This window comes from Myxine glutinosa, chromosome 4 (genome assembly GCF_964187855.1).
Source record: "Myxine glutinosa chromosome 4, kmMyxGlut1.1, whole genome shotgun sequence".
Classification (NCBI taxonomy): Eukaryota; Metazoa; Chordata; class Myxini; order Myxiniformes; family Myxinidae; genus Myxine; species Myxine glutinosa.
The window spans coordinates 136,225,792-136,251,684 of record NC_136264.1 but is presented as its reverse complement, the minus strand read 5'-3'; the positions used below and the strand labels follow the sequence as shown (position 1 = coordinate 136,251,684).

Sequence of the window (25,893 nt, the reverse complement as noted above, 5' to 3'; positions counted from 1 at the left end):
CAAACACCGGAGTGATCAACAAACTTGTGAGAATTTTTTTTATTTTTCCAAGTAACAAACGAAATTTGTTCTCTGGCGATGATAACTAGCACACCTCCACCAGGCTGAACAGTTTATATGTTTTGTATCTGATAGGTCAGATCTGGATCTAATCGACTTGTTCTCGTCACCGACCCAACTCGTCACCGAGTTTTGTCACAAGTCGTCCACAACTTTTTGAAATATCATGCTATGTATCGTTTTGGGCCCTATCACTCAACGGTGAAAAATCACTTGTATCTATCTATAATTCCAGTAATCTCTGTGTTTATGTTTGTATGTTTGTATGTATGTATGTATGTATGTTTGTCTGTGACCGCTGTTTCTCGACAACTACCGGTCCGATATACTTGAAACTTGCCAGGTATATTGCTGGGGACCCGAGGATGTGCCTTTTCAAGGTTTCATATTAATCGGAGAAGTAGTTACCGAGCTATGTCCAAAAAACGATTCAACCAATCAGAGAGCAGCGAGCTATCACGTGTGCCGAACGTGGCGAACAGACTCTGCCTCGGACGGCACATTTGAGAGCGTATTCATTTATTTCCCGTCGGCAAACTATGTTGCCGTTAAACTATGTTTTAAAACTAATTAAAACTAATTTGCGATTCATCGTAACTGCGATTTGCGACCTTCCGGACAGTGAAGACTTCACTTCCGGCAGCCAATCACAGAACGCTTTGTTGCGTAGGCGTGGCCGATGTGAGAGCGAGCCGAGCCCAGCGCGTGCGCCATTACGGTTCGTAATTCGATTTCTTCCGGAGAAAATAATAATTTCTCGATTTCTTATGCGCATTATTTCTCCCAATTCAGTCAGAGCGAAGGGCGGAAGCGAAGAGCATTGTTTTTTTTGTTTACGGGCGTACGGGCGTACGGGCGGGGTAGAGCGTACGGGTAGCGTTTTTTTTTTTTTTTGGGCAAGGAACGGGCACCCACGTACGGGCATGCCCTAGTATTTAAAAAGACATTACTACAGGTGAGCGGGGAGCAGGAGGATAAATACCTCCACCAGTGGGGCCTCAAAATGCAAATTCGACGATATCATCAAGGTCTGTAATCCCTGAAAAACTTCAGATTTTTCCCCAAACTTGTTTCAGTGCAAGCGTAACAGCCTCAGGCGCATCCATTAGTGCAAGCACTTGGAGCATGTGCAGATGGAGCGTCATGCTGTGGTCATGCTTGTGGTCATGCTGCCTGCATGTGCGTGCTTGATGTTTGCCTGAAGAGTGCACATAACGATGTGGTTGCATTTTCATTTTAAATCATCCGTTTTTCACCAGATTTCTTTTCATTTCACGCGGAGCACCTCGATAGACCTCTAAAATGCTAATACAAGTCGAGTGGACACCACGAATAAGCAGTTCCTATAGCCAAGCGGTAAAATGCAGCGCATATAGTACCCCTTTAAAAGCAATTCACGGCCTCACGCCGTTTGTTTCAAAATAAATTTGAATCGTTTACAAATTACATCGAATTTGTTTTCACCAAGTCTTAATCTACTTTAGTGACGATCAGAAATGAAAACAGAATTTAAATCGAAGTTAAAATGAGGGTGTGAGGTGTGTTTTCACAAAGTGTATGTGAAAGAAACAGAGGGTTGTTTATTGTATTACCATGGCTTGCAAAAGAAGCGTATAGAGGGCACTCCCATTAATTATCTTCAAAAAAGGGTGTTTACATTTACTCAAACATCCAGACTTCATTCGTGCACTCCTCTGGACTTCCCTGAGTGTGCGTGCAAAGTTTGGGGCCACTAAGTTTCATGGTTTTGGATTTATGATCGAGGCACACACACACACACACACACACACACACACACACACACACACACACACACACACACACACACACACACACATTGCCTTTTATTATTATAGAAAATCTCATGCCTTATTTTATTACTTAAAATCTCATGCCTTATTTTATTACTTAAAATCACATGCCTTATTTTATTACTTAAAATCTCATGCCTTATTTTATTACTTAAAATCTCATGCCTTATTTTATTACTTAAAATCACATGCCTTATTTTATTACTTAAAATCACATGCCTTATTTTATTACTTAAAATCTCATGCCTTATTTTATTACTTAAAATCTCATGCCTTATTTTATTACTTAAAATCACATGCCTTATTTTATTACTTAAAATCTCATGCCTTATTTTATTACTTAAAATCACATGCCTTATTTTATTACTTAAAATCTCATGCCTTATTTTATTACTTAAAATCACATGCCTTATTTTATTACTTAAAATCTCATGCCTTATTTTATTACTTAAAATCTTATGCCTTATTTTATTACTTAAAATCTCATGCCTTATTTTATTACTTAAAATCTCATGCCTTATTTTATTACTTAAAATCTCATGCCTTATTTTATTACTTAAAATCTCATGCCTTATTTTATTACTTAAAATCTCATGCCTTATTTTATTACTTAAAATCTCATGCCTTATTTTATTACTTAAAATCTCATGCCTTATTTTATTACTTAAAATCTCATGCCTTATTTTATTACTTAAAATCTCATGCCTTATTTTATTACTTAAAATCACATGCCTTATTTTATTACTTAAAATCTTATGCCTTATTTTATTACTTAAAATCACATGCCTTATTTTATTACTTAAAATCTCATGCCTTATTTTATTACTTAAAATCTTATGCCTTATTTTATTACTTAAAATCTTATGCCTTATTTTATTACTTAAAATCACATGCCTTATTTTATTACTTAAAATCTCATGCCTTATTTTATTACTTAAAATCTCATGCCTTATTTTATTACTTAAAATCTCATGCCTTATTTTATTACTTAAAATCACATGCCTTATTTTATTACTTAAAATCTTATGCCTTATTTTATTACTTAAAATCACATGCCTTATTTTATTACTTAAAATCTCATGCCTTATTTTATTACTTAAAATCACATGCCTTATTTTATTACTTAAAATCTCATGCCTTATTTTATTACTTAAAATCTCATGCCTTATTTTATTACTTAAAATCTCATGCCTTATTTTATTACTTAAAATCTCATGCCTTATTTTATTACTTAAAATCTCATGCCTTATTTTATTACTTAAAATCACATGCCTTATTTTATTACTTAAAATCTTATGCCTTATTTTATTACTTAAAATCACATGCCTTATTTTATTACTTAAAATCACATGCCTTATTTTATTACTTTAAATCTTATGCCTTATTTTATTACTTTAAATCACATGCCTTATTTTATTACTTAAAATCTCATGCCTTATTTTATTACTTAAAATCTCATGCCTTATTTTATTACTTAAAATCTCATGCCTTATTTTATTACTTAAAATCTCATGCCTTATTTTATTACTTAAAATCTCATGCCTTATTTTATTACTTAAAATCTTATGCCTTATTTTATTACTTAAAATCTTATGCCTTATTTTATTACTTAAAATCTCATGCCTTATTTTATTACTTAAAATCACATGCCTTATTTTATTACTTAAAATCTTATGCCTTATTTTATTACTTAAAATATCATGCCTTATTTTATTACTTAAAATATCATGCCTTATTTTATTACTTAAAATATCATGCCTTATTTTATTACTTAAAATCACATGCCTTATTTTATTACTTAAAATCACATGCCTTATTTTATTACTTTAAATCACATGCCTTATTTTATTACTTAAAATCTCATGCCTTATTTTATTACTTAAAATCTCATGCCTTATTTTATTACTTAAAATCTCATGCCTTATTTTATTACTTAAAATCTCATGCCTTATTTTATTACTTAAAATCTCATGCCTTATTTTATTACTTAAAATCTCATGCCTTATTTTATTACTTAAAATCTCATGCCTTATTTTATTACTTAAAATCTCATGCCTTATTTTATTACTTAAAATCTCATGCCTTATTTTATTACTTAAAATCACATGCCTTATTTTATTACTTAAAATCTCATGCCTTATTTTATTACTTAAAATCTCATGCCTTATTTTATTACTTAAAATCACATGCCTTATTTTATTACTTAAAATCACATGCCTTATTTTATTACTTAAAATCTCATGCCTTATTTTATTACTTAAAATCTCATGCCTTATTTTATTACTTAAAATCTCATGCCTTATTTTATTACTTAAAATCACATGCCTTATTTTATTACTTAAAATCACATGCCTTATTTTATTACTTAAAATCACATGCCTTATTTTATTACTTAAAATCTCATGCCTTATTTTATTACTTAAAATCTCATGCCTTATTTTATTACTTAAAATCACATGCCTTATTTTATTACTTAAAATCACATGCCTTATTTTATTACTTAAAATCTCATGCCTTATTTTATTACTTAAAATCTCATGCCTTATTTTATTACTTAAAATCACATGCCTTATTTTATTACTTAAAATCTCATGCCTTATTTTATTACTTAAAATCACATGCCTTATTTTATTACTTAAAATCACATGCCTTATTTTATTACTTAAAATCACATGCCTTATTTTATTACTTAAAATCTCATGCCTTATTTTATTACTTAAAATCTCATGCCTTATTTTATTACTTAAAATCTCATGCCTTATTTTATTACTTAAAATCTCATGCCTTATTTTATTACTTAAATTCTCATGCCTTCTTTTATTACTTAAAATCTCATGCCTTATTTTATTACTTAAAATCTCATGCCTTATTTTATTACTTAAAATCACATGCCTTATTTTATTACTTAAAATATCATGCCTTATTTTATTACTTAAAATCTCATGCCTTATTTTATTACTTAAAATCACATGCCTTATTTTATTACTTAAAATCACATGCCTTATTTTATTACTTAAAATCACATGCCTTATTTTATTACTTAAAATCTCATGCCTTATTTTATTACTTAAAATATCATGCCTTATTTTATTAACTAAAATCTCATGCCTTATTTTATTACTTAAAATCTCATGCCTTATTTTAATAATTGAAACCTCTTGTCTTATTTTAATAATTGAGACCTCATAGCTTCTTTAAATACTTCAAACCTCATAGCTTTGAGCCCCTACAAGGAAGGTTGCCCTTTATCCCCCAACGGAGTCTATATTTTGTGCCTTTTTTTTCTTGAGAGTTGTCATCCTGGAATTGGTTCATTGAGATGTATCGATAGGGCAGTACCATAGACCAAAACCCAAAAGTGGCAGAATGCAAATTTCCATGAACGCACAGGTTTGTATGCTAGGAAACAAACAGGTTTGGTAGGAAAACATAAAATGGCAGTGATTGTTCGACCATAAGCTCGTTCTCCTAAACAACAACTCCAGCCACAACCTGGTCTTCAAACACATCCCCGGGGCTGACCCAGAGCTTGTGTTGTTGGATTTGTACTACAAAGAACTCCAGGTGAAGTTTAATCATAGACTCTCATTGTACTTCCATCGATATACTTTTGCCCATCACTCTCAATTTTAACTTGTACTTTACAGCTGTTAACTCCACTACCTCTTTACCATCTGCATAACATTTTCCAATGATGTGTGTCTAATTGAGTTGTCATTTCAGAAAGCATTTGCTGCTTTCGTCATCTACCCTCTAACCAATAAGTACAATTTTCTTCCTTCTCCAAGTGTTCTTAAATGGCTAAAATAACCATCTTATGTGGGGTTGTTGATGCAATAATAAAATTCGAGAAACTACATTTTTCATGCAAATTATAAATATTGTTAAGTAGTGAAGTGATAGTCACAACCCTGGTGTTGGGCTAGCGGCTAGGGTGCCGGCTTAGGATCCTAGGATCCTGGGCTCGAATCCCGGTCGATCGCTGAATTAACGCCAGGGGGGTTGACTCAGCCTGTCATCCTTCCGAGGTCGGCTAATTGAGTACCAGTTCACTGGTAATTCCCTGTTTGTCGTTAAAGGCGGCAAAAAGGGTTGGCGTCAGGAAGGGCATCCGGCCGTAAAACATTGCTTCAAAAAGGGGACCAAAAAACAACAACCATGGTTCCCGAAAAAGGCCAACCCCCGCTTTGCGGGGAAAAATGGCCTCTAAAGGTGGTTTTTTTTTTTTAGTGAAGTGATAGTCACAAATTTTATACCCAAACGTTTTTTGTTGGGAAATTTCATACTTTTTTCACCCAATGACCTGTTTATATATATACCAAGGATGACCTGTTGATTTAATCTGTGACGACACATCAGTGTGCCTTAGTGACGCCACTGCAGGTCGAGCTCTCCAGGGTCAGGCTCCACAGGGTGCGAGCTCTGCAGGGTTTGCGGATCCCTTACCAACAGAATTATTGGACCCGTGTTTCACTTATCTGCTCTTTTCATTCCCAGCACAGTTGCACAGACATGGTAGTGTATCATCAGTTTCATCACAAATGGGGTGTTGATATCCTGGGAATGCATTGGCTGTAGTCTGTTGCAAATTATTTGCTTTAACCATTTGCATGGAGTTGAAGCAAGTCGTTGTCTCCTATATAAGAAACTAGCAGAGTTACCCGGCGTTGCCCAGAAAATACAGTCAGTCACGTGTGTGTAGTGGGCTTTTTTATCGTCAGAGGAAGCCACGCCCCTCTGCCACGCCCCTTGGGCACGCCCCTCGGCTAAATCTGATGCGCTCATGTTTTTTGTCATGAAAAGTTATATCCACTCATCCAACTTCTATCCACTCATCCCATGCCTATTCTTCTGTTCCTCCCCATGGACCCCCTCTTTCCTCTCTAAGTCACTTCCTTAGGCTGTCCATGAAGCACAACCAAACAAACAAACGTTCACAAATAGGGTTATATATAGGACAATTGGCAAAGATTTTAATGTTAACATGATCCTTTTAGTGGTCCTATTTAAACACTGGCAGCAGAACCTTTGCTAGTGAATAAAGATTTAACAAACCAGCAACAAATGAGGAAAAAACATCCGATATTTACAGACGAATATATACACTTTTCATATAGTACATGGCAGACTTCCATCAAGATTCCCTCAGCTTTATCTCTCAAATTGTTTATTTATCTACACTTTTCCCCATCAATTCCCAAAGTGGTCTACAAATTGAGAAAAAAATTAACCTTAGAAAATTGTTTTTTTTGAAAAAATTAGGTTCTTTTCGCTTCCGGTTCTGCCGGCGAGGTTGTGTTTTTCCGAGCTCTCCACGCAATCAAAGTAAAGTATTTTTCCCATTTGTATTTTTGTCAAAACTGTATTTTTATTTTACTGTGTATGTGTCCACTGTGTGTTTCTAGTAAGATCGCGGTTGTAAATCGTGCATACCTGTGTATAATCGTCGGTTGTTCCTGCCGCATTTTCAGACCTGGTCCCTCGAGGCTTTCCTGTCTCCTTGGCAGTCGTTTGTTGTCTATTTACTTTCATTCTCTCACTGTATTGCTTTTTTCTTTCTTTCTTTTCACAGCATACTTCCCCCGAACATCTTACCCTTTGTTTAAAGTTTAATTTTAAAAAAAAAAAACTCAAAGAAAAAAAATCTTAATTTCCTTCTCTCCTCGTGGCTTCCCTTCCCCTACCACGCGATACGCCCCACCCGTTTTCTCTCCTTCATATCTCAATCCTCTCCAGTCGTTACCTTTCCAATTGTAGTTTTCACCATACTCCTTCAACTTTTGTCCTTGTTCCTCTGATCCACTTTCACGAAACCTTAAAAATATATATATATATATACACACACACACACACACACACACACACACACACACACACACACACACACACACACACACACACACACACACACACACACACACACATATATATATATATATATATATATATATTAGGGTGGTGCTCAAAATAATGTTTTTTAAATATTTACTGGGACATGGCTTTATGTTGTTCCTTTTGTTCCAAAATGAAAAGACACCAAATATGAAAGCAATCTGATTTTATTTAGGGGTGCCACATCAGCCTTCAAACTAAAGGTGTCTACAAAACTTTTCTATATATGGATCGAAAGCAAAACCAGAAGTTTGTTTTATGAAAATCCACCCTCCACTCACTTTCTTTGTATTCTAGCAAACACAAGTTACAATAGCTGTACAAATAGCACTATATTGCTATTGTTACGTGGTCCTCCCGGTAACTACCTGGTCTTGGTGACCCCCGGACCGTGGGAGGGACCCCGCCAGAAAGATATATGGTTTATACGCTTTCGTAACGCAATCAATATGAATTCCGGTCAAGAAGAAACCCCACACCAAGGATCCGGAAGAATCAATAATATTTCCTGAGCAATCCACAACCATCAACAATGCACAATCAATATTACAAAGATGTAAACTCATCTACACTAACTCTAAGATGGCCATCTTATATATTCCTCACGTGAGCCCCACTCCTGACTCCCTCCGTGGTCAATGTCTCTCACAATGTCTCTCGTCTCCGCACACGGGCGGTTGAACGAACCCCGGGCGGACGTGCTCCAAACGTGCCGTCTCGTACCGGGGACAGCTGCTGCAGCGCACCTCCTTGCCAAGCAACGGGGCAAAACCCAGCGCGGCTTCCAACGCGCGCGAGGCCCCGAAGTGCGACCCGTACGCGTCCTTGTAGACGGGGCAAAACCAAGCGCGGTTTGCACCGCGTGCGAGGTTCAACGTGCGACCCGTACGCGTCCTTGTAGACGGGGCAAAACCCAGCGCGGTTTGCAACGCGCGCGCGGCCCAACGTGCGACCGCTTGGTTCCGTGCACGAACTCACGGGGACTTCACGTGTCAAAAGGTAGTTACGCGTCCAGGTAACTCCTCTCGCCAAACGGGTTTCGGAACGCCTCTGTTTTCCGCGCAGCGCAAGGTCGATTCCACCTTCTGTCGTCGCGGGGCGAGGAAGATCAAGAAGAAGAATCCTCCTGTTCCCTCGTGTCTTTTCTTCTTCCCTTTTCGGTCACTTCCGTTTCCGGCCACTTCCGTTTCCGGCCACTCCCTCCGAAGGGCTCCTGACCCTCCAACCACAACAACTTAATATACTCCACACGGATAAGCAAAGACCTGAATGGTAATTCCCATACATTCACATAAATATGTAACACTCCCCCCCTTCAAGAAAGAAAGTTTGAACCCCAGCGAAAACTTTCTTCGCCGGCCAATTTGGAGAAACAAACCAGATAACTCAACCCCTTGCCCACATTATCCGTTCCCCCCGGGCACAGTTATCACTTAAAAATAAAGCAACCAAAATTTCCCCACAACCCCTCCAGATTACTCCCTCTGGACTAAGTACCAACAACGACATTGTCCCTGCCAAATCAAACTCCATCTCATGACCCTCTGACTTTGACCGTGAGTTTCTTGGGAATGAAGGTTAAGGGGTTGATCAAAGATCCAAAGTTAAGCAACTCGATAACACTTTTTCCGGGAGGCCAAGCCGAGTATTCACTACATGGATGCCTTTAGGAACGCGGAGTTCATGGTTAGTCCATGCAGGAAAGTTCTCTACAGGGGCGCCTTGAGGAACGTGGAGTTCACGGTTAGTCCGTGCATGAAAGTTCACTACATGGACGCCTTTAGGAACGGCGTTCACGGTTAATTTGTGTAGGAATCTTGGCTCGGCGGCTCCGCCGCCTTCAGTGCTTCAACTTCTCAGAACTTCCCTAATAATTAGGGTGGGACCACTGGTCCCTGTAGTCCCATGAATAGCGGTCTCCTTCTCGGCCCCTACTTTGCCAATCCTTCCTTCGGGAGCGGCCGTAACTCAGGGAGCCTCCATAATAATTTTGATTGCGGCCCCCACCAAAACTACCGCCCAGTTGTCCTCTCCTGTAGACCTCTCGACGCCTACGAAATGCCTTCCCTACTGTTATGGTCCGACCCTCCAAATCCTTGCCATTCCAATTCTTCTCTGCCTCTCTGGCGTCTTTTGTGCTGGCAAACGTGACAAAGCCGAACCCTCTTGACTGTTGCGTTTCCCAGTCTCTTACCACCCGCACTTCCACCAGCGGCCCATATCTGTTGAAGACAGAGGTCAGAATTTCTTCCTCTGTTTTGAAGTTCAGTCCCCCTACAAACAACTTGGCACTTTTGTCGCCATCCCGAGCTGGTGTGGTGTTATTCTCCCTGCTGGGCTCTTTACCAACCCTCAGGTTACCATAAACTTGACCCCCGGCCAAATCATTCCCGATAACCACAGATACACCCTCTACCGGAAGCGTGGCTTGTAAACCGACGGTGACCGGTCCTGACACCAAATCGGACTCCAACTGGATGACCTGAAGGGGAGCACTAACACCACCCCCGATCCCCTGTAAACGAACACTATCCCCCGTTGCCGTCTCCTCGGACCATGGCAAAATGCCTTCAAGCATTAAAGATTGATGGGCCCCTGTGTCCCTCAATATCCTAACCGGTCTCCGGTTAGTCGAGGCTCCATCCAGTGACACAAACCCCTCTGAAATAAATGGTTGGTAACCCTTTTGATGGCGATTTCTTACGCTAGCCATCGCATTCGGAGTTGTAATAGTCGGACTCCGCTCTGGGTTGTCCCTTTTCATGAGGTAACAACTGGACATCAAGTGTCCAGGTTTCTTGCAAAACGCGCAAGTAGGTCCGGAGGAAAAACTCGGGGTCTGCCTCGGGCCCCCCGAACTATAAGTTTGTCTTGGGCCCGCATCCCTCTGATTTCGAACCGGTGGGGTATCATAGTTGTCCCCATAATCATCTCGAGGCCGCCGCCATGTATGGTCGTTCTCCGCACACGCTGTTCCCCACCTCCCCTGCGGAGATCTAGGCGAGGAGTTAGGTTCGTGGACCCCTATTCGGTGGGTTAAGGCATAATCATCTGCCATGGTGGCTGCGTCCCACAACTTTGGTACCTTCTTTTCCTGCAGGTACACTTTGATGTCCTCGTGGACACACTGCTGGAATTCCTCCACCAGGATCAAGTCCCGCAATGCCTCGAAGTCTTTCCCGACTCCTTTTGACTCACACCACCGATCAAACATGTTTTCTTTCACTCTGGCAAACTCCACATGGGTCTCACTCTCCCTCTTCCTGGCATTCCTGAATTTTTGCCTGTAAGCTTCCGGAACCAACTCATAGGCCTTGAGGATGTGCTTCTTCAGTACCTCATAATCTGCACATTGGTCCATTGGTAGCGCCGAATAAATTTCCTGAGCTTTCCCCACCAGCACACTTTGCACGAGTATGGTCCAGGCCTCCTCCGGCCAGTTTAATTGTCGAGCCACTTTCTCAAAGTGTGGGAAAAATTTCGCGACTTCTTTTTCACTGAACGGTGGAACCAGCCTCACATGTCTGCCCACATCCCAGGTTTTCTGGTTAGGTGTCGACCCCGTCAGCAAGGGTGGTGCCTCTCCCCGTTCTCTCATTAACTCCAGCTCCTTGAATTTGATTTCTTGCTGAAGCTCCATGTCACGTTCCTTTAATTCCCTTTCCGCTTTTCTCTCCTCTGCTTCGAGGTCCCTTGCAGCTCTCCTCTCCTCTGCTTTTCTCCCTTCTAACCTTTCCTGGAGTTCTCGTTCCACTCTCCTTTCCTCTGCTTGTTTCTCTTCCCTCCTCGCTTCTGCTTTCCTTTCTTCTTCTGCTAACCTTTCCTGGAGTTCTCGTTCCACTCTCCTTTCCTCTGCTTGTTTCTCTTCTCTCCTCGCTTCTGCTTTCCTTTCTTCTTCTGCTCTTTCCTTTTCTGCTTTCCTTTCTTCTTCTGCTCTTTCCTTTTCTGCTTTCCTTTCTTCTTCTTTTAACCTTTCCTGGAGTTCTCGTTCCACTCTCCTTTCCTCTGCTTGTTTCTCTTCTCTCCTCTCTTCTGCTTTCCTTTCTTCTTCTGCTCTTTCCTTTTCTGCTTTCCTTTCTTCTTCTGCTCTTTCCTTTTCTGCTTTCCTTTCTTCTTCTTTTAACCTTTCCTGGAGTTCTCGTTCCACTCTCCTTTCCTCTGCTTGTTTCTCTTCTCTCCTCTCTTCTGCTTTCCTTTCTTCTTCTTTAATCCGTTCCTGGCTCCGTAATTGCAACTCCAGTTTCCGGAGCTCAACGTCTTCTGGTTCTTCGGGTAGCCACTCCCAGGCTAACTCGTCCCATGTTCCTAATCCCACCATAGATTGTATCACCGTGGCCTGCAACTCTGCCTTCCTCAAATTAGTTCGGACCTCCAAGTTAAAATGTTTGGCCAATTTCAAGAGGTCCGACTTTAGCAATGCTCGGAACTGTGCCTCACTCGGGGTTACCCCAAAGTTCTGTGCCACAAACGCCATGGTGCCTATCGTTAACACCTGTTAACCTTCACCCAAGACTTTACCCCAATTTCTCAAAAAAAAATTTACCAATTAATAATTAATTAATAAATTTTAATTAATAAAAAATATTATTATTTTATTATTTTATACAATTTTAAATCCCGGACGTAGACCCAATTGCGAAACCGCAAATCGTAATTTGGACGAGCCCCCAATTCTGTTACGTGGTCCTCCCGGTAACTACCTGGTCTTGGTGACCCCCGGACCGTGGGAGGGACCCCGCCAGAAAGATATATGGTTTATACGCTTTCGTAACGCAATCAATATGAATTCCGGTCAAGAAGAAACCCCACACCAAGGATCCGGAAGAATCAATAATATTTCCTGAGCAATCCACAACCATCAACAATGCACAATCAATATTACAAAGATGTAAACTCATCTACACTAACTCTAAGATGGCCATCTTATATATTCCTCACGTGAGCCCCACTCCTGACTCCCTCCGTGGTCAATGTCTCTCACAATGTCTCTCGTCTCCGCACACGGGCGGTTGAACGAACCCCGGGCGGACGTGCTCCAAACGTGCCGTCTCGTACCGGGGACAGCTGCTGCAGCGCACCTCCTTGCCAAGCAACGGGGCAAAACCCAGCGCGGCTTCCAACGCGCGCGAGGCCCCGAAGTGCGACCCGTACGCGTCCTTGTAGACGGGGCAAAACCAAGCGCGGTTTGCACCGCGTGCGAGGTTCAACGTGCGACCCGTACGCGTCCTTGTAGACGGGGCAAAACCCAGCGCGGTTTGCAACGCGCGCGCGGCCCAACGTGCGACCGCTTGGTTCCGTGCACGAACTCACGGGGACTTCACGTGTCAAAAGGTAGTTACGCGTCCAGGTAACTCCTCTCGCCAAACGGGTTTCGGAACGCCTCTGTTTTCCGCGCAGCGCAAGGTCGATTCCACCTTCTGTCGTCGCGGGGCGAGGAAGATCAAGAAGAAGAATCCTCCTGTTCCCTCGTGTCTTTTCTTCTTCCCTTTTCGGTCACTTCCGTTTCCGGCCACTTCCGTTTCCGGCCACTCCCTCCGAAGGGCTCCTGACCCTCCAACCACAACAACTTAATATACTCCACACGGATAAGCAAAGACCTGAATGGTAATTCCCATACATTCACATAAATATGTAACACTATGAAAACTCAAATTCAATGATAACAATCCAAATGTTCAGTTCATAAAATGAAGAGACACCATATCACATAATATTAAAAAACCCAAATATAATGAGAAATGTAACTCCTATTTCTGGGCCTGTTTCACCACTGTTGCCTTCTTGGCATCGGGGTACATCTTCCTGTGAGCAGCAACAACTTGGAGCAGAGCTTGCTTTTGCTCTTCATCCTTTGTAAGGAGCTTATTGTAGTATTGTATCAATGCGACACCCCTTTCTGCCCTGTCGTTCACCACGACTAAGCCACTGGCGGCTTTCTTTGCTTCCTGAAAGCTGGTTTCTTGCTCCCATGAACCAGGACCCTTATCCATCCAATCAGTTGGGGTCCCTAGGATGCTGAAGAAATGCTTGGTGTGTTTTGTTATGAGGCCAGCGATTGACAGGGCGGTTCCTCGTTTGATAGCTGGTCTCTTTGGAGAGGGGTTTTCACCGTCATTTTTCAATGCTTCAATCATATTGATCTTGCTTTCTTTGTCAATTCTGGTGTCAAAGAATGCAAATGCCACTAGTACTGGGCTCATGTACCACGTGTGGCGGCCAAGTGCCTTCAAGGCTGCCTGAGCCATCTTCTGATTGATTTGTTCAATTTTTCCAACTTTTTGAAGAGGTTAATGTCATTCAGGGGAGCCTCAATAGCTTGTGGAGCCCGAAACCAAGCCTGTACATACACAAGGCAGACAAAAATGTTGAAGGCTCGGAGTTCTCTCGCCTCTCGAAGTGTCAAGTGGAACTCTGACCGAAACATGAACACCTGTAGTGAATATAGTGCTTTTGCCATCCATCTGGCTCTGTGCATTGCTCCTGGAGCCATGATCCGGATTCCACGAGGTGGGATTCCTCCCATGTAGATGACAGTCAGTTCTAGGAGTTCACGATAATCATCTCGTGGCTGCTGATCTTTCAAACACACAAGAACGTTTTTGCTTCCAACACAGTGTCTACAGATCCCATTGAAGCCTTCCTCTCTGAGAATTGATCGTGAAGAAACTTCCTGTCCTCGGGGTTGGTGATTATGGCCTCCGAATCTGCATGCCTAAGATCAAACGTCTTCTCCAAGGAGGCCTTGAAGGATGCTTCCTTTTTCTCTTGGGTCGCACCACCCCGCTTTGCACCTTTTTGGAGGCTCCTCCATTCTTCATATAGCCTCTCCAAACGATGGATGCAGTGCTGCTTCGTCGTTGTAGGTAGGTGAGCTTTTTCCCAGAACTTCACAACCTCTTCAATGGTGAGGGTTGCACTCTCCCGGGCAGTGCGATTCTCCTTCTTCAGGTGATGGAAAAACAGGACAAGAGATTGATGCACAGTCGGGAGCTTGGCACCTTTGATGGCATCTCCAGAAGTGGACCCAATGAGAAACACATTATCCTGAGCCCGAGTTTTCAATGAAACACTGGTACTAGTACATGCCATATCTGCAAAATAAGCAAGAATGTGGGTAAAATCCTGTTAATTCTTACTCCACAGGGTCACTCTCTACAAAAGAGCCACAGTCAATAAGTTAGGCCTACATATTACACACTAAAAAAGCGTACCCCTGACACTGGGAACCTGTACAAAACATGCATGAAAATTGCCCAGATAGTGATCATAGGAAGTCTCAAAACTGTATGTATAATATATTGTATATATATAATGTATAATGTGTATTTATGTATATTTATTATTTAATGTATATTTACTATATATTTATTTTTAATATTATATTTAATGTATATATATAATTATGTATTTATTTTGTGTATATACAGCCCAAAAAATGGGAATTCCTATTTTTGCATGGGGGAAAATTCATCACTGATGTGGCACCCCTAAATTGTATTGGATTCCATTCAAATTTGGTGTGGTTTCCTTTAACACCAAAAGGAACAAAAATAGACCATGTCCCGGAGAAAATCTGCATTTTGATTTTTTGAAGCCCACCCTAATATATATATATATACAGTGAAACCTTGACTTACGAGTTTAATTCGTTCTGTGACCGAGCTCGTAACTCAATTTGCTCGTTTCTCAAATTAAATTTCCCCATTAAAATGCATTGAAATGCTATTAATCCGTTCCAGCCCGCCAAAAACCACACCAATTTTTTTTTAAATATACAGTATATATAAAAATATCTCGCGCTTTATATTTCACCTGTATGCAGCATACAAGTTGGCAGGATGGCCTGGACTGGAGGTATGCACACTTGACTCTAAACTGTCCAGCCTGGGTTTGAATCCCGACCCAGCTATAACCTGTCATGGGTGAATCACAGGCAGGGTGATTCATCAATGTGTGTACCGCTAAACTGGGCGCCCCGTTTGCGTCCCATTAGTTGTTGGATGTTAAGGATCTCACCGTGTTTTCCACAAAGAGAAGGCGAGCTATCGCCGGCACTCTGAACAAGTTGTGGCCTGGCATGCTCTTCTCCTCTGCCGTTATATACGTCCTCCTCGGCATCCTGCGAGCTGCTTCTCCGTCAACCACACAAACAACAACTTCTCCATCTCTTCATGGATAGAGGTCCGGAGCTTTGAAATAATCGTAACGCCCTTGGCTGGCGTTATAGCCTTTATCGACTCCTGCTTCAAAATCGTACATATCGTAGAAGTACTACGATCGTACTGCCTCACCAAGTCGACAACACGCACACCTCGCTCATGTTTTTCGACGATTGCGTGTTTTATATCCAAGCACATCATCCTCTTCTTCTTCTCAGTACTGCCCTTGGCACTCAATTTCTTAGGACCCATGGTTAAAACGAAGAAATTTTCCAAAATAACCAAAATGCGAAAACAAAGCAGCAGCTATATACGGCAGAGATGCTTGCACGGCAAGATAACCACGTGACCTGAACCCACCTAGTGGCGGGTGGCGTAAGCTCCAAAATAACCAAAATGCGAAAACAAAGCAGCAGCGATATACGGCAGAGATGCTTGCACGGCAAGATAACCACGTGACCGGAACCCACCTGGTGGCGGGTGGCGTAAGCTCCAAAATAACCAAAATGCGAAAACAAAGCAGCAGCGATATACGGCAGAGATGCTTGCACGGCAAGATAACCACGTGACCGGAACCCACTTGGTGGCGGGTGGCGTAAGCTCGTAACTCAGATCTCGGCTCGCATCTCAAAGCAATAAACCGCCCGAGCGACGGCTCGTATCTCGGAAAACTCGTAAGTTGGTGCACTCGTAAGTCAAGGTTTCACTGTATATATATATATAACGAAGAATTTAAAAAGTAGGCCCCTCCTCCCGTACTAACACAATTGTTTATACACCTCCCTGTTCCTTTGTTCTCTGCTCACCTGGCTGTCAATCTCCTATGCTTTTGTTCCTGCTTCTGAACCTGTTCTGGAATCCTTAATCCCCCTGAGGAATCCTTCATGCCCTCATTTAGAGAATTTCCCCAGATCGTTTTCATGGTTTCATTTAAAATGTTTAAACTTTCCCATGCAGTGTTGTAATCTGTTGTCTATTATAACACACTTTTCTTCTTCTTCTTTAAAAGGTTGTCTTTGATTTGCTCACCAAATCTCTTCATTTCAAATAAAAATTCAATCTTTGAATTTTGGTATCTGCCATGGATATGCCATGGTATCTCTTACAGTTCTTTCTTTCTACATTCCCTAAACTCACCTGCATTACACCCCTCCTCCAACGTGTTTTCAAATGGATCTGACTTGAAAATCATAAGAAACTCATTTTGCAATAAATGTTTGTTTACCATTAATCGTCCAACACTTTATAAAATCGCAACTCACCCCTCCCCTCCTATACTCCCCCCTCACCCCTCTCTTTCAAATCTCCCCCCTTGCCCCTCCCCTCCTACACCTCCCCTCACCCTTCCCCTCATAAACTCTCCCCTCGCCCCTCCCCTCCTATACTCCCCCTCACCCCTCTCTTTCGAATCTCCTCCCTTGCCCCTCCCCTCCTACACCCCCCTCACCCCTCCCCTCCTAAACTCTCCCCTCGCCCCTCCCCTCCTAAATTCCCCCCTAACCCCTCTGCATCAAATCTTCCCCCTCACCCTTCCTCTCCCCTCGCCCCTCCCCTCCTAAATTCCCCCCTAACCCCTCTGCATCAAATCTCCCCCCTTGCCCCTCCCCTCCTACACCCCCCTCACCCCTCCCCTCCTAAACTCTCCCCTCGCCCCTCCCCTCCTAAATTCCCCCCTAACCCCTCTGCATCAAATCTTCCCCCTCACCCCTCCTCTCCCAAACTCCCCTCGCTCCTCCCCTCATAAATTCCCTCCTCGCCCCTCCTCTTCAAAACTCCTCCCTCCCTCTCCCCTTCAAATCTCCCCACACTCTATTTTTCTCCAATTCTCCCCTCCCACTCCTCCTTAAAGCGTCCTCCTCCCCGCTTCCTCTCCCATCCAACTCTTAACTCTATCTCCTCCAACCTTCAAATTTACTCTGCTCCACCCTCCCTCAAACAACACCTCACTGTGCTTCATCCAATATCCATCAAACCTTTTGTCCTCCTCATCCTTCCCTTTCTCCTAGCTCTTCTGAAATCTCCGCCACACTATCAACAGTTCTCCCTACCTCCTCCTCCTCTTACCCTACCCCTCCCCTCCCCTGTCCTGTATCCGATGCTCCCCCCTTCCTCTTCCTTAACAGTAAGGACCTCAAACATCCAGGGCCTTCGCTCAAACCTGACTGATCTCTCCATACAGGTTGGTTCTGACAAACCAGACTTAATCAGCTTAACAGGAACTTTCCTCCTTCAAGATGTCTCTGATTCCTTAATATCTCTCCCTGGTTACTCCCTCCTCCAGTGTGATAGACCTGAGCCTCGTCCTGGATGTGGGGTTGCTATCTTTATCAAAAACTGTCTTCCTCATTCTCCCTGCACTGAGAAGTACCTCTGGCTATGGCTTCCCCTTCGCTGCCACCTTTTATTCATATGTGTGTTGTACCGTCCACCAAACAGTGATGACTCCATCTACATCTCGCTGTCTGATAACATGGACCAATTTCTATACACTCATCCCAACTCTCTCTTCCTCATATGTGGTGATTTCAACTGTCATCATGCCAGCTGGCTGGGTGTGGGTACCTCTCACACCAGCCATGGCACCTCAGTAAAAGATTTCTGCGACCAACTGGGACTGACACAATCTGTCAATTTCCCGACCCGAATCTCAGTCAATGGAGCATCTTCTCTTCTCGACTTGGTTGTGACAAACTTCCCTGCAAATGTCTGCTGCTCTTCTGCTCCAATCGGTTCATCTGACCATTTGCTTTTTAAAGTGGACATTTCTCTGGCCATTCTCAGAGAGCCTCCTCAGCGTCGATGAGTCTGGCATTTCACTCAGGCCAACTGGCATGGTATTCAAGCAGCCATCAATCATCTGGACTGGTCTCCCTACTGCCTCTGACATCAACTCATCCTGGGAATTCTTCCAAAGTAAATTGCTCTCTCTCATGCACAGATGTATCCCATCTCGTCTTCAGTTGTCGTACCCTTCCTCCTGTCCATGGTACACTGAATCTTGTGGCGAGGCAGTTGCCCTGAAACAACTTGCCTTCTTCTCATGGAAGGCAAATCCAACAGAAGGCAATCTCCGTTCCTTTCACAAAGCTCGGAACCAGTGTGTGTCTACCCCCAGGAGAGCAAGGGAACAATATCTCTCTACTCTCAAGACTGAACTCTCAAACCTGTCTCCCTCCTCCAAATCCTGGTGGTGTCTGGTCAAATCTGTTTCTGGTTCCACCTCCATCCCCTCCCTTACCTCAAATGGCTACACAGCTGACTCCCCACGTGAAAAAGCGGATTGCCTCAACTCTGTGTTTGCCTCAAAATCTTGTGTCCCAAGCCCGTCTCTCTCTGTACCCACCTTAACCAGTCGTACCCAGCTTCTCCTGGACTATGTGTCCTTCTCTCCTGACAAGGTGGAGAAGTTTCTGTCAAACCTCAACTCTGATTCTGCAACTGGACCAGACGGCATCAGCCCACGGGTACTAAAATCCTGCTATGCCGCTTTCACACCCTCTCTCTGTTCTCTTCACCCTCTCTTTTGCTTCTGCTGTCTCAACAATGGGTGGAGGTCCTCAATGCCAAACAGGAAATCAGAGCTATCTCCCTTAACATATCACGTGCCTTCGATATGGTCTGGCTCCCCGCTCTGCTCACCAGACTCTCTTCCTATGGTATCCATGGAAATCTCCATGCATGGATTGCAGACTTCCTCTCTGGTCATTTCCAGATGTGGCCCTGAATGGATTTCTCTCATTTCCCCTTCCTGTTCAGGCTGGAGTTCCCCAAGGCAGTGTTCTGGGCCCTGTTCTTTTTCTGGTCTTCATCAATTATCTCTCCGACTCTCTGAAAAATCCTCTCTATCTCTTTGCTGATGACTCCACTCTCTACCGCTCCATTCCTCATCCCTCAGATCGGCAGTCTGCAGCCTCCTCACTCTCTGCAGACCTGGACAAAATCACAGACTGGTCAAACAAGTGGAACATGTCTTTCAATCCTGACGAATCTCACACTCTCACTATGTCTCTCCGAAAAGACCATCTGGACAACCCTCCCATCTACTTTCTCAACAATCCTCTCCATGAAGTTCTGTCACTCAAGATTTTGGGTCTCACTATCTGCCATGATCTTTCCTGCGAAAACCACATTTCCAAGCTCGCCTCAAAAGCCAGTCGCCGACTGGGCATCCTCCATCGTGTGAAATCCTTCCTGGGCACACTTGAGCTCCTCACCACATACAAGGCTTTAATCCGCAGCTCAATGGAATACTGCTATCCGCTCTGGGCTGGTGATCCTGCCTCACACCTAGCTCAGCTTCACGCTGTTGAAACCAAAGCTTTCAGAATCATTGGAATCTCCCGCATGAAGCTAACTCTGAGGGCCTTTCACTCACTCACCGCAGGCAGGTTGGTGGTCTTTCTGTCCTCTATGACTCCTTTCTGGCCTAGCTCCCCCAGCTCTGTCTGTGCTCTGTCCCCCTAATATTCCTTCAGGTCGCACAAGATCTGCCAGCAACGCTCTTCTGGTGAAACTGCCAAAATCAAGACTCTCTGCTCACCTTCACTCTTTCATTTCTCTTTTCTCCCGCCTCTGGAACAAACTCGCTCGCTCTCATCAATCCCACTCCTCCCTCCAGGTCTTTAAAACAGCTGTTCACCACAATCTCTTGTCTTCCCCCATCCAAAACTTTGATATTTTATACCCCTGTTAATTCACCCCAGAACCACCTTTTTGAAATATCAACTTCTTTCCTTGAAGTCCTCGCAGTGTCCATTTGTTTTTACCTCTCCTCCTCCCTTCCTCCCCTCCCCCCACCCTTCCCAGGCCTCCTCCCCCCAAGCCCTCTCCCTCCCACAGATCTCCCGATGTCCATGTTCTCGACTGTTGTACTTGTGTGCTTCCCTCTCTCTCCCCATCTTGTCTCCCGCTGCCTTTATTATGTGTTTTATATGTCCGTTTATGTTTTTGTGTGATTAATGTTAGCTCCTACACGAGCCTCGATCTTGTATACAAAAAAAAACAAAAAAAATTAAACCTGTTGGATTCATTCCAAACAGATAAATAGCAAAATAACTTTTTTTATTGCTTTGTGACTGTTTCGTCATGGTAATTCTTTATCTTAATTCTATCTTTGTCATTGTAATTCTATCATTGTCATGGTTATTCTTTATCTTCATCATGGTAATTCTTTATCTTCATCATGGTAATTCTTTATCTTCATCATGGTAATTCTTTTTCTTCACCTGGCAATTCTTTATCTCAATTCTATCTGTCATTGTAATTCTATCATCGTAATGGTAATTCTTTATCTTTATCATGGGAATTCTTTATCTTCATCATGGTAATTATTTATCTTCATCACGGTAATTCTTTATCTTCATTACGTTAATTCTTTTTCTTCATCATGGTAATTCTTTATCTACACCTGGCAATTCTTTATCTTAATTCTATCTTTGTCATTGTAATTCTGTCTTCATCGTGGTATTTCTTTATCTTCATCATGGTAATTATTTATCTTCATCACGGTAATTATTTCGCGTCATGGTAATTCTTTATCTTCATCGTGGTAATTCTTTATCTTCATCACGATAATTCTTTATCTTCATCACGGTAATTCTTTAGCTTCATTTCCGTAATTCTTTATCTTCACCTGGCAATTCTTTGTCTTAATTCTATCTTTGTCATTGTAATTCTATCATCGTCATGGTAATTCTTTATCTTTATCATGGTAATTCTTTATCTTCATCATGGTAATTCTTTTTCTTCATCATGGTAATTATTTATCTTCATTATGGGAATTCTTTATCTTCATCATGGTAATTCTTTGTCTTAATTATATCTTTGTCATTGTAATTCTATCATCGTCATGGTAATTCTTTATCTTTGTCATGGTAATTCTTTATCTTCATCATGGTAATTCTTTTTCTTCATCATGGTAATTATTTATCTTCATCACGGGAATTCTTCATCTTCATCATGGTAATTCTTTATCTTCATCACGGTAATTCTTTATCTTCATCACGGTAATTTTTTATCTTAATCACGGCAATTCTTTATCTTCATCACGGTAATTCTTTATCTTCATCACGGTAATTCTTTATCTTCATCACGGTAATTCTTTATCTTCATCACGGTAATTCTTTATCTTCATCACGGTAATTCTTTATCTTAATCACGGCAATTCTTTATCTTCATCACGGTAATTCTTTATCTTCATCACGGTAATTCTTTATCTTCATCACGGTAATTCTTTATCTTCATCACGGTAATTCTTTATCTTTACCATGGTAATTCTTTATCTTCATCTTGGTAATTATTTATCTTCATCACGGTAATTCTTTATCTTCATCACGGTAATTCTTTATCTTCATCACGGTAATTCTTTATCTTCATCACGGTAATTCTTTATCTTCATCACGGTAATTCTTTATCTTCATCACGGTAATTCTTTATCTTCATCACGGTAATTCTTTATCTTCATCACGGTAATTCTTTATCTTCATCACGGTAATTCTTTATCTTCATCACGATAATTCTTTATCTTCATCACGGTAATTCTTTATGTTCATCACGGTAATTCTTTATGTTCATCATGGTAATTCTTTAACTTCATCACGGTAATTCTTTAACTTCATCACAGTAATTCTTTATCTTCATCAATCGTCATGGTAATTCTTTATCTTCGTTATGTTAATTCTTTATCTTTGTCAATCGTCATGGTAATTCTTTATCTTCGTTATGTTAATTCTTTATCTTTGTCAATCGTCATGGTAATTCTTTATCTTTATCAATAGTCATGGTTGTTCTTTATCTTCATTATTGTAATTCTCTATCTTCGTCATGGTAATTCTTTATCTTCCTAATGTTAATCCTTTATTTTCATCATGGTAATCCATTATCTTCATCATGGTAAATCTTTATCTTCTTCATGATAATAATTTATCTTCATCATGGTAATTCTTTATCTTCATCATGGTAATTCTTTATCTTTGTCATGTTAATTCTTTATCTTAGTTGTGGTAATTTACATGTTCATAATTTTTTTAAATCTTAGTCATTATAATTTTGTTCATCTTAATTATTGTAGTTTTTTACTTAGCCATTTATAAGCTGATTACTTGTTCGAATAAATTTGGGAGTTTACTACTCCATTGGTGGTTATGGTGTCTTGTGGGATGTTGAACCGTGTGTGTGTGTGTGTGTGTGTGTGTGTGTGTGTGTGTGTGTGTGTGTGTGTGTGTGTGTGTGTGTGTGTGTGTGTGTGTGTGTGGTTGTTTTTTTTCCAGCGTGTGGCTCTTGAGGAGATGACCAGAGACCAAATTGGGGAGCTTCTCTTGGAGCTCGGCTTCCATCGCAAGCCCTCAGCCGATGCCCCAGTCGCTCCTGAATACCTCTTCGCTCCGCTACGTCCCAAACACACCAGCAAGAATGACCTCTAAAGGTCATTTCAAGCTATTTTTGCAATTTCATTTCTTGCTGTATATGCAAAAATAAGGATACCTGATTTGAACTACAACTTGTAGTGATCAAGGAGCAAACCAATGCCAGCTCAATCCCAAAGGAGCATACTCATTTGTGATGCACATCTGTTTTGATTTTGTGCTCTTCTAAGATAAGGCTTACTTCAATTTTTCTCAACAGCTGCATGGCATCTTTATTGTCGAGTTTATATTGTTGCGGATCTCTGCGCTGGCCTTTCCCCTTACCAAGGGGGGATTAGTCCCCTTGTCTTTTACTAGCCGACGGGACCCGGGACCGATGACGTCCTTCCCAGACAGCGTTAGGTCGGGTTTTAGGACTAGGGATTCGCTATTACCTAAGTACTAACGCCGCCCAGAAACGAGGAAATAAGCCCCGCCCGAATCACGGGTGTTAATGGAAACGCCGAGCGCTAGCGACCCGTGACCCGAGCCGTTAGCAATGACTAACCCGATCCATGCGGTTCGTAATCGTGCCACGCTTACCCAATGATGGAAATGACTGAAACGGTAGAATTTGGGAAGAAAGGAATAACAGAATTTATTTACACTTTGTACAATAAGAAGAAGAATAATACACAGTGCAGCCTTAAACAGTCTTAACTTATCCCTGGACAAACGGGCCCGTCACACTCAGACACACTCACACGGGGTTGCAGACGAACAGGTCGATGGTCCAGGGATGGCGTCCAGGAACCTCGTTCTCCGGTCCCCAACTCGCACCACGAAGCAGATGAACCAGAGGGCAGCGGCCAGGAGCTCTCCGCGTGTCGTTTGGTGCGTGCGGGATTATCACAGGGCAACGGTAGGCTGGCTTTGGCGGTTGCACTCGCGGCTCAGCCGCGTACGTAATACGCGAACAGTTCCAATAACCGCGAACAATGCGCTCTTCAGTCTCTCAATGCGTATCTCAATGCGCTCTCTCAATACCATTCGCTCGAGATGCGTGACCCCCTTCTCATCTCAGGTGAACTCGCCGAGTGCCTCTCCCTTCTCATCTCATCTCAACTCATCTCATCTCATCTGAGGTGGGGGCCTCGCGCCAAGGGTTTTATTGCCACGCCCTTGGAACCCTCTCGAACTCACCAGACATTTCTTGCCACGCCCTAGCATGCCATGCCCACCGAGCTCTGGTTGGCTGTTGCCCTTACCGTCACCGCCTTCTGACGCGCTGCTTGATGCGGCCACACCTCGTCCTCGCGCTCCTCCCTCTTTTCAGGCCTACCTCGTGTCATTGGACTAGTTTCGAGCGAAACCAAGGGCAGCGAACGCTGCTGGCGGCCAAAGCGTAACAAACTGCCGCGGGTAGCCCAAAGCGTAACAAATTGAGGGATGCCAAATGGGGCGCGGGATCGATTATGCCCGTGATGGAAATTGGAGGGTGGCCGCAAAATGAAAAGGACCTTAGCTTATTATTTCTTTACACAACGCAGATGTCACTAGGGAAATGGCCTACTCTTACACATACTATGACATAACTAATTCTAATGGGCCTACGTGTTGCTTGTGGACTAACTATGGGGGCAAACCTTTAACCTTTAATGATGTTATATTTACACTCTCAAAACCGCAACATTATCAAGTGTCCACATGTGGACATGTCGTATGTAGTGTACTTAAATCAAACTCTTGATTGGGGTTTAACTCGTGGATATGCCATGGTATCGTTTTGGATTTTCACTCTATATTGTTATAACAGATGTTCACGGTATGCATTGTTGATGAAAAAGTCGTGCATGATCAGCAGGAAGCACATAAACAGAGTTTGCTTTAGTGTAATTGGGTATCAATTCTTACGATTGCATCACCAATGAGAAAATAAACATATGGTAGTGCTGAGGGTCATCGGGGTTTGCTGCGATGAAGACGATGGGCAGGACTGCTAGCTGGGAAGTGTTTTATGACTTGCCTGACCTAAAGTGTCTCTGGTGGGGTAATGATGTTCCACACAGCCCAACCTGGTCTTTAGCCCATTCTAATCTCAGTTTTTTGGAGTTCTTCAGTGCGAACATGATAAACCTCCTCGCTTTACTGGATGATGTAAAACCACTCTCGATCAACTCCATCACTGAACCTCATACCCCACATTATCAAACTCCCATGCCCCACTTGTATTAAGGAACAGTTTAATCATCATTTTGCACATTGCTGTACTGTATAATTGCCTATTGTGTAAACTCAGATGTAAAATAAAATATATATTCATGTTTTTGTAAGAGTGTGTGCATTCTCTAGAGCCTCGACATTCACCAATTGAAGTTTTTCTTCTAAATCGGCAGGGATGAATTATGCAGATTTTTTTGTTGTTTTTGCAGACACCATAATGATCATGTTTAGGGCTTGATACGAATCATCAGGAGTATTTTTGTCTTTATCGTTTTTACCCTCGCCAGAGGAGAGGGTATTACATTTGAGTCCGTTTGTTTGTTACTTGTCAAGGAAAAAAAACATACATTTTGACAAGTATGTTGATCACTCCGGTTTGTGTGTTTTGTTTGTTTATCTGTCCGC

General features: G+C 42.1%; 1 protein-coding gene across 2 annotated transcripts in view; it reads left to right on the top strand.

The window, feature by feature from the left end:
• SELENOM (selenoprotein M) overlaps positions 1-25,591 on the top strand; it is a 39,949-nt gene extending 14,358 nt beyond the window's left edge. The window contains exons 4-6 of one of the 2 annotated variants that reach the window (XM_078776489.1): positions 5,357-5,435; positions 6,231-6,386; positions 23,191-25,591. In XM_078776489.1, the coding sequence (XP_078632615.1) occupies positions 5,357-5,435; positions 6,231-6,386; positions 23,191-23,343 (388 nt within the window). In that variant the 3' untranslated portion in view covers positions 23,344-25,591. The remainder of the gene's footprint in view (positions 1-5,356; positions 5,436-6,230; positions 6,387-23,190) is intronic. The other variant, XM_078776490.1, reaches the window with a different exon arrangement.
• The last annotated feature ends 302 nt before the right edge of the window (positions 25,592-25,893 follow it).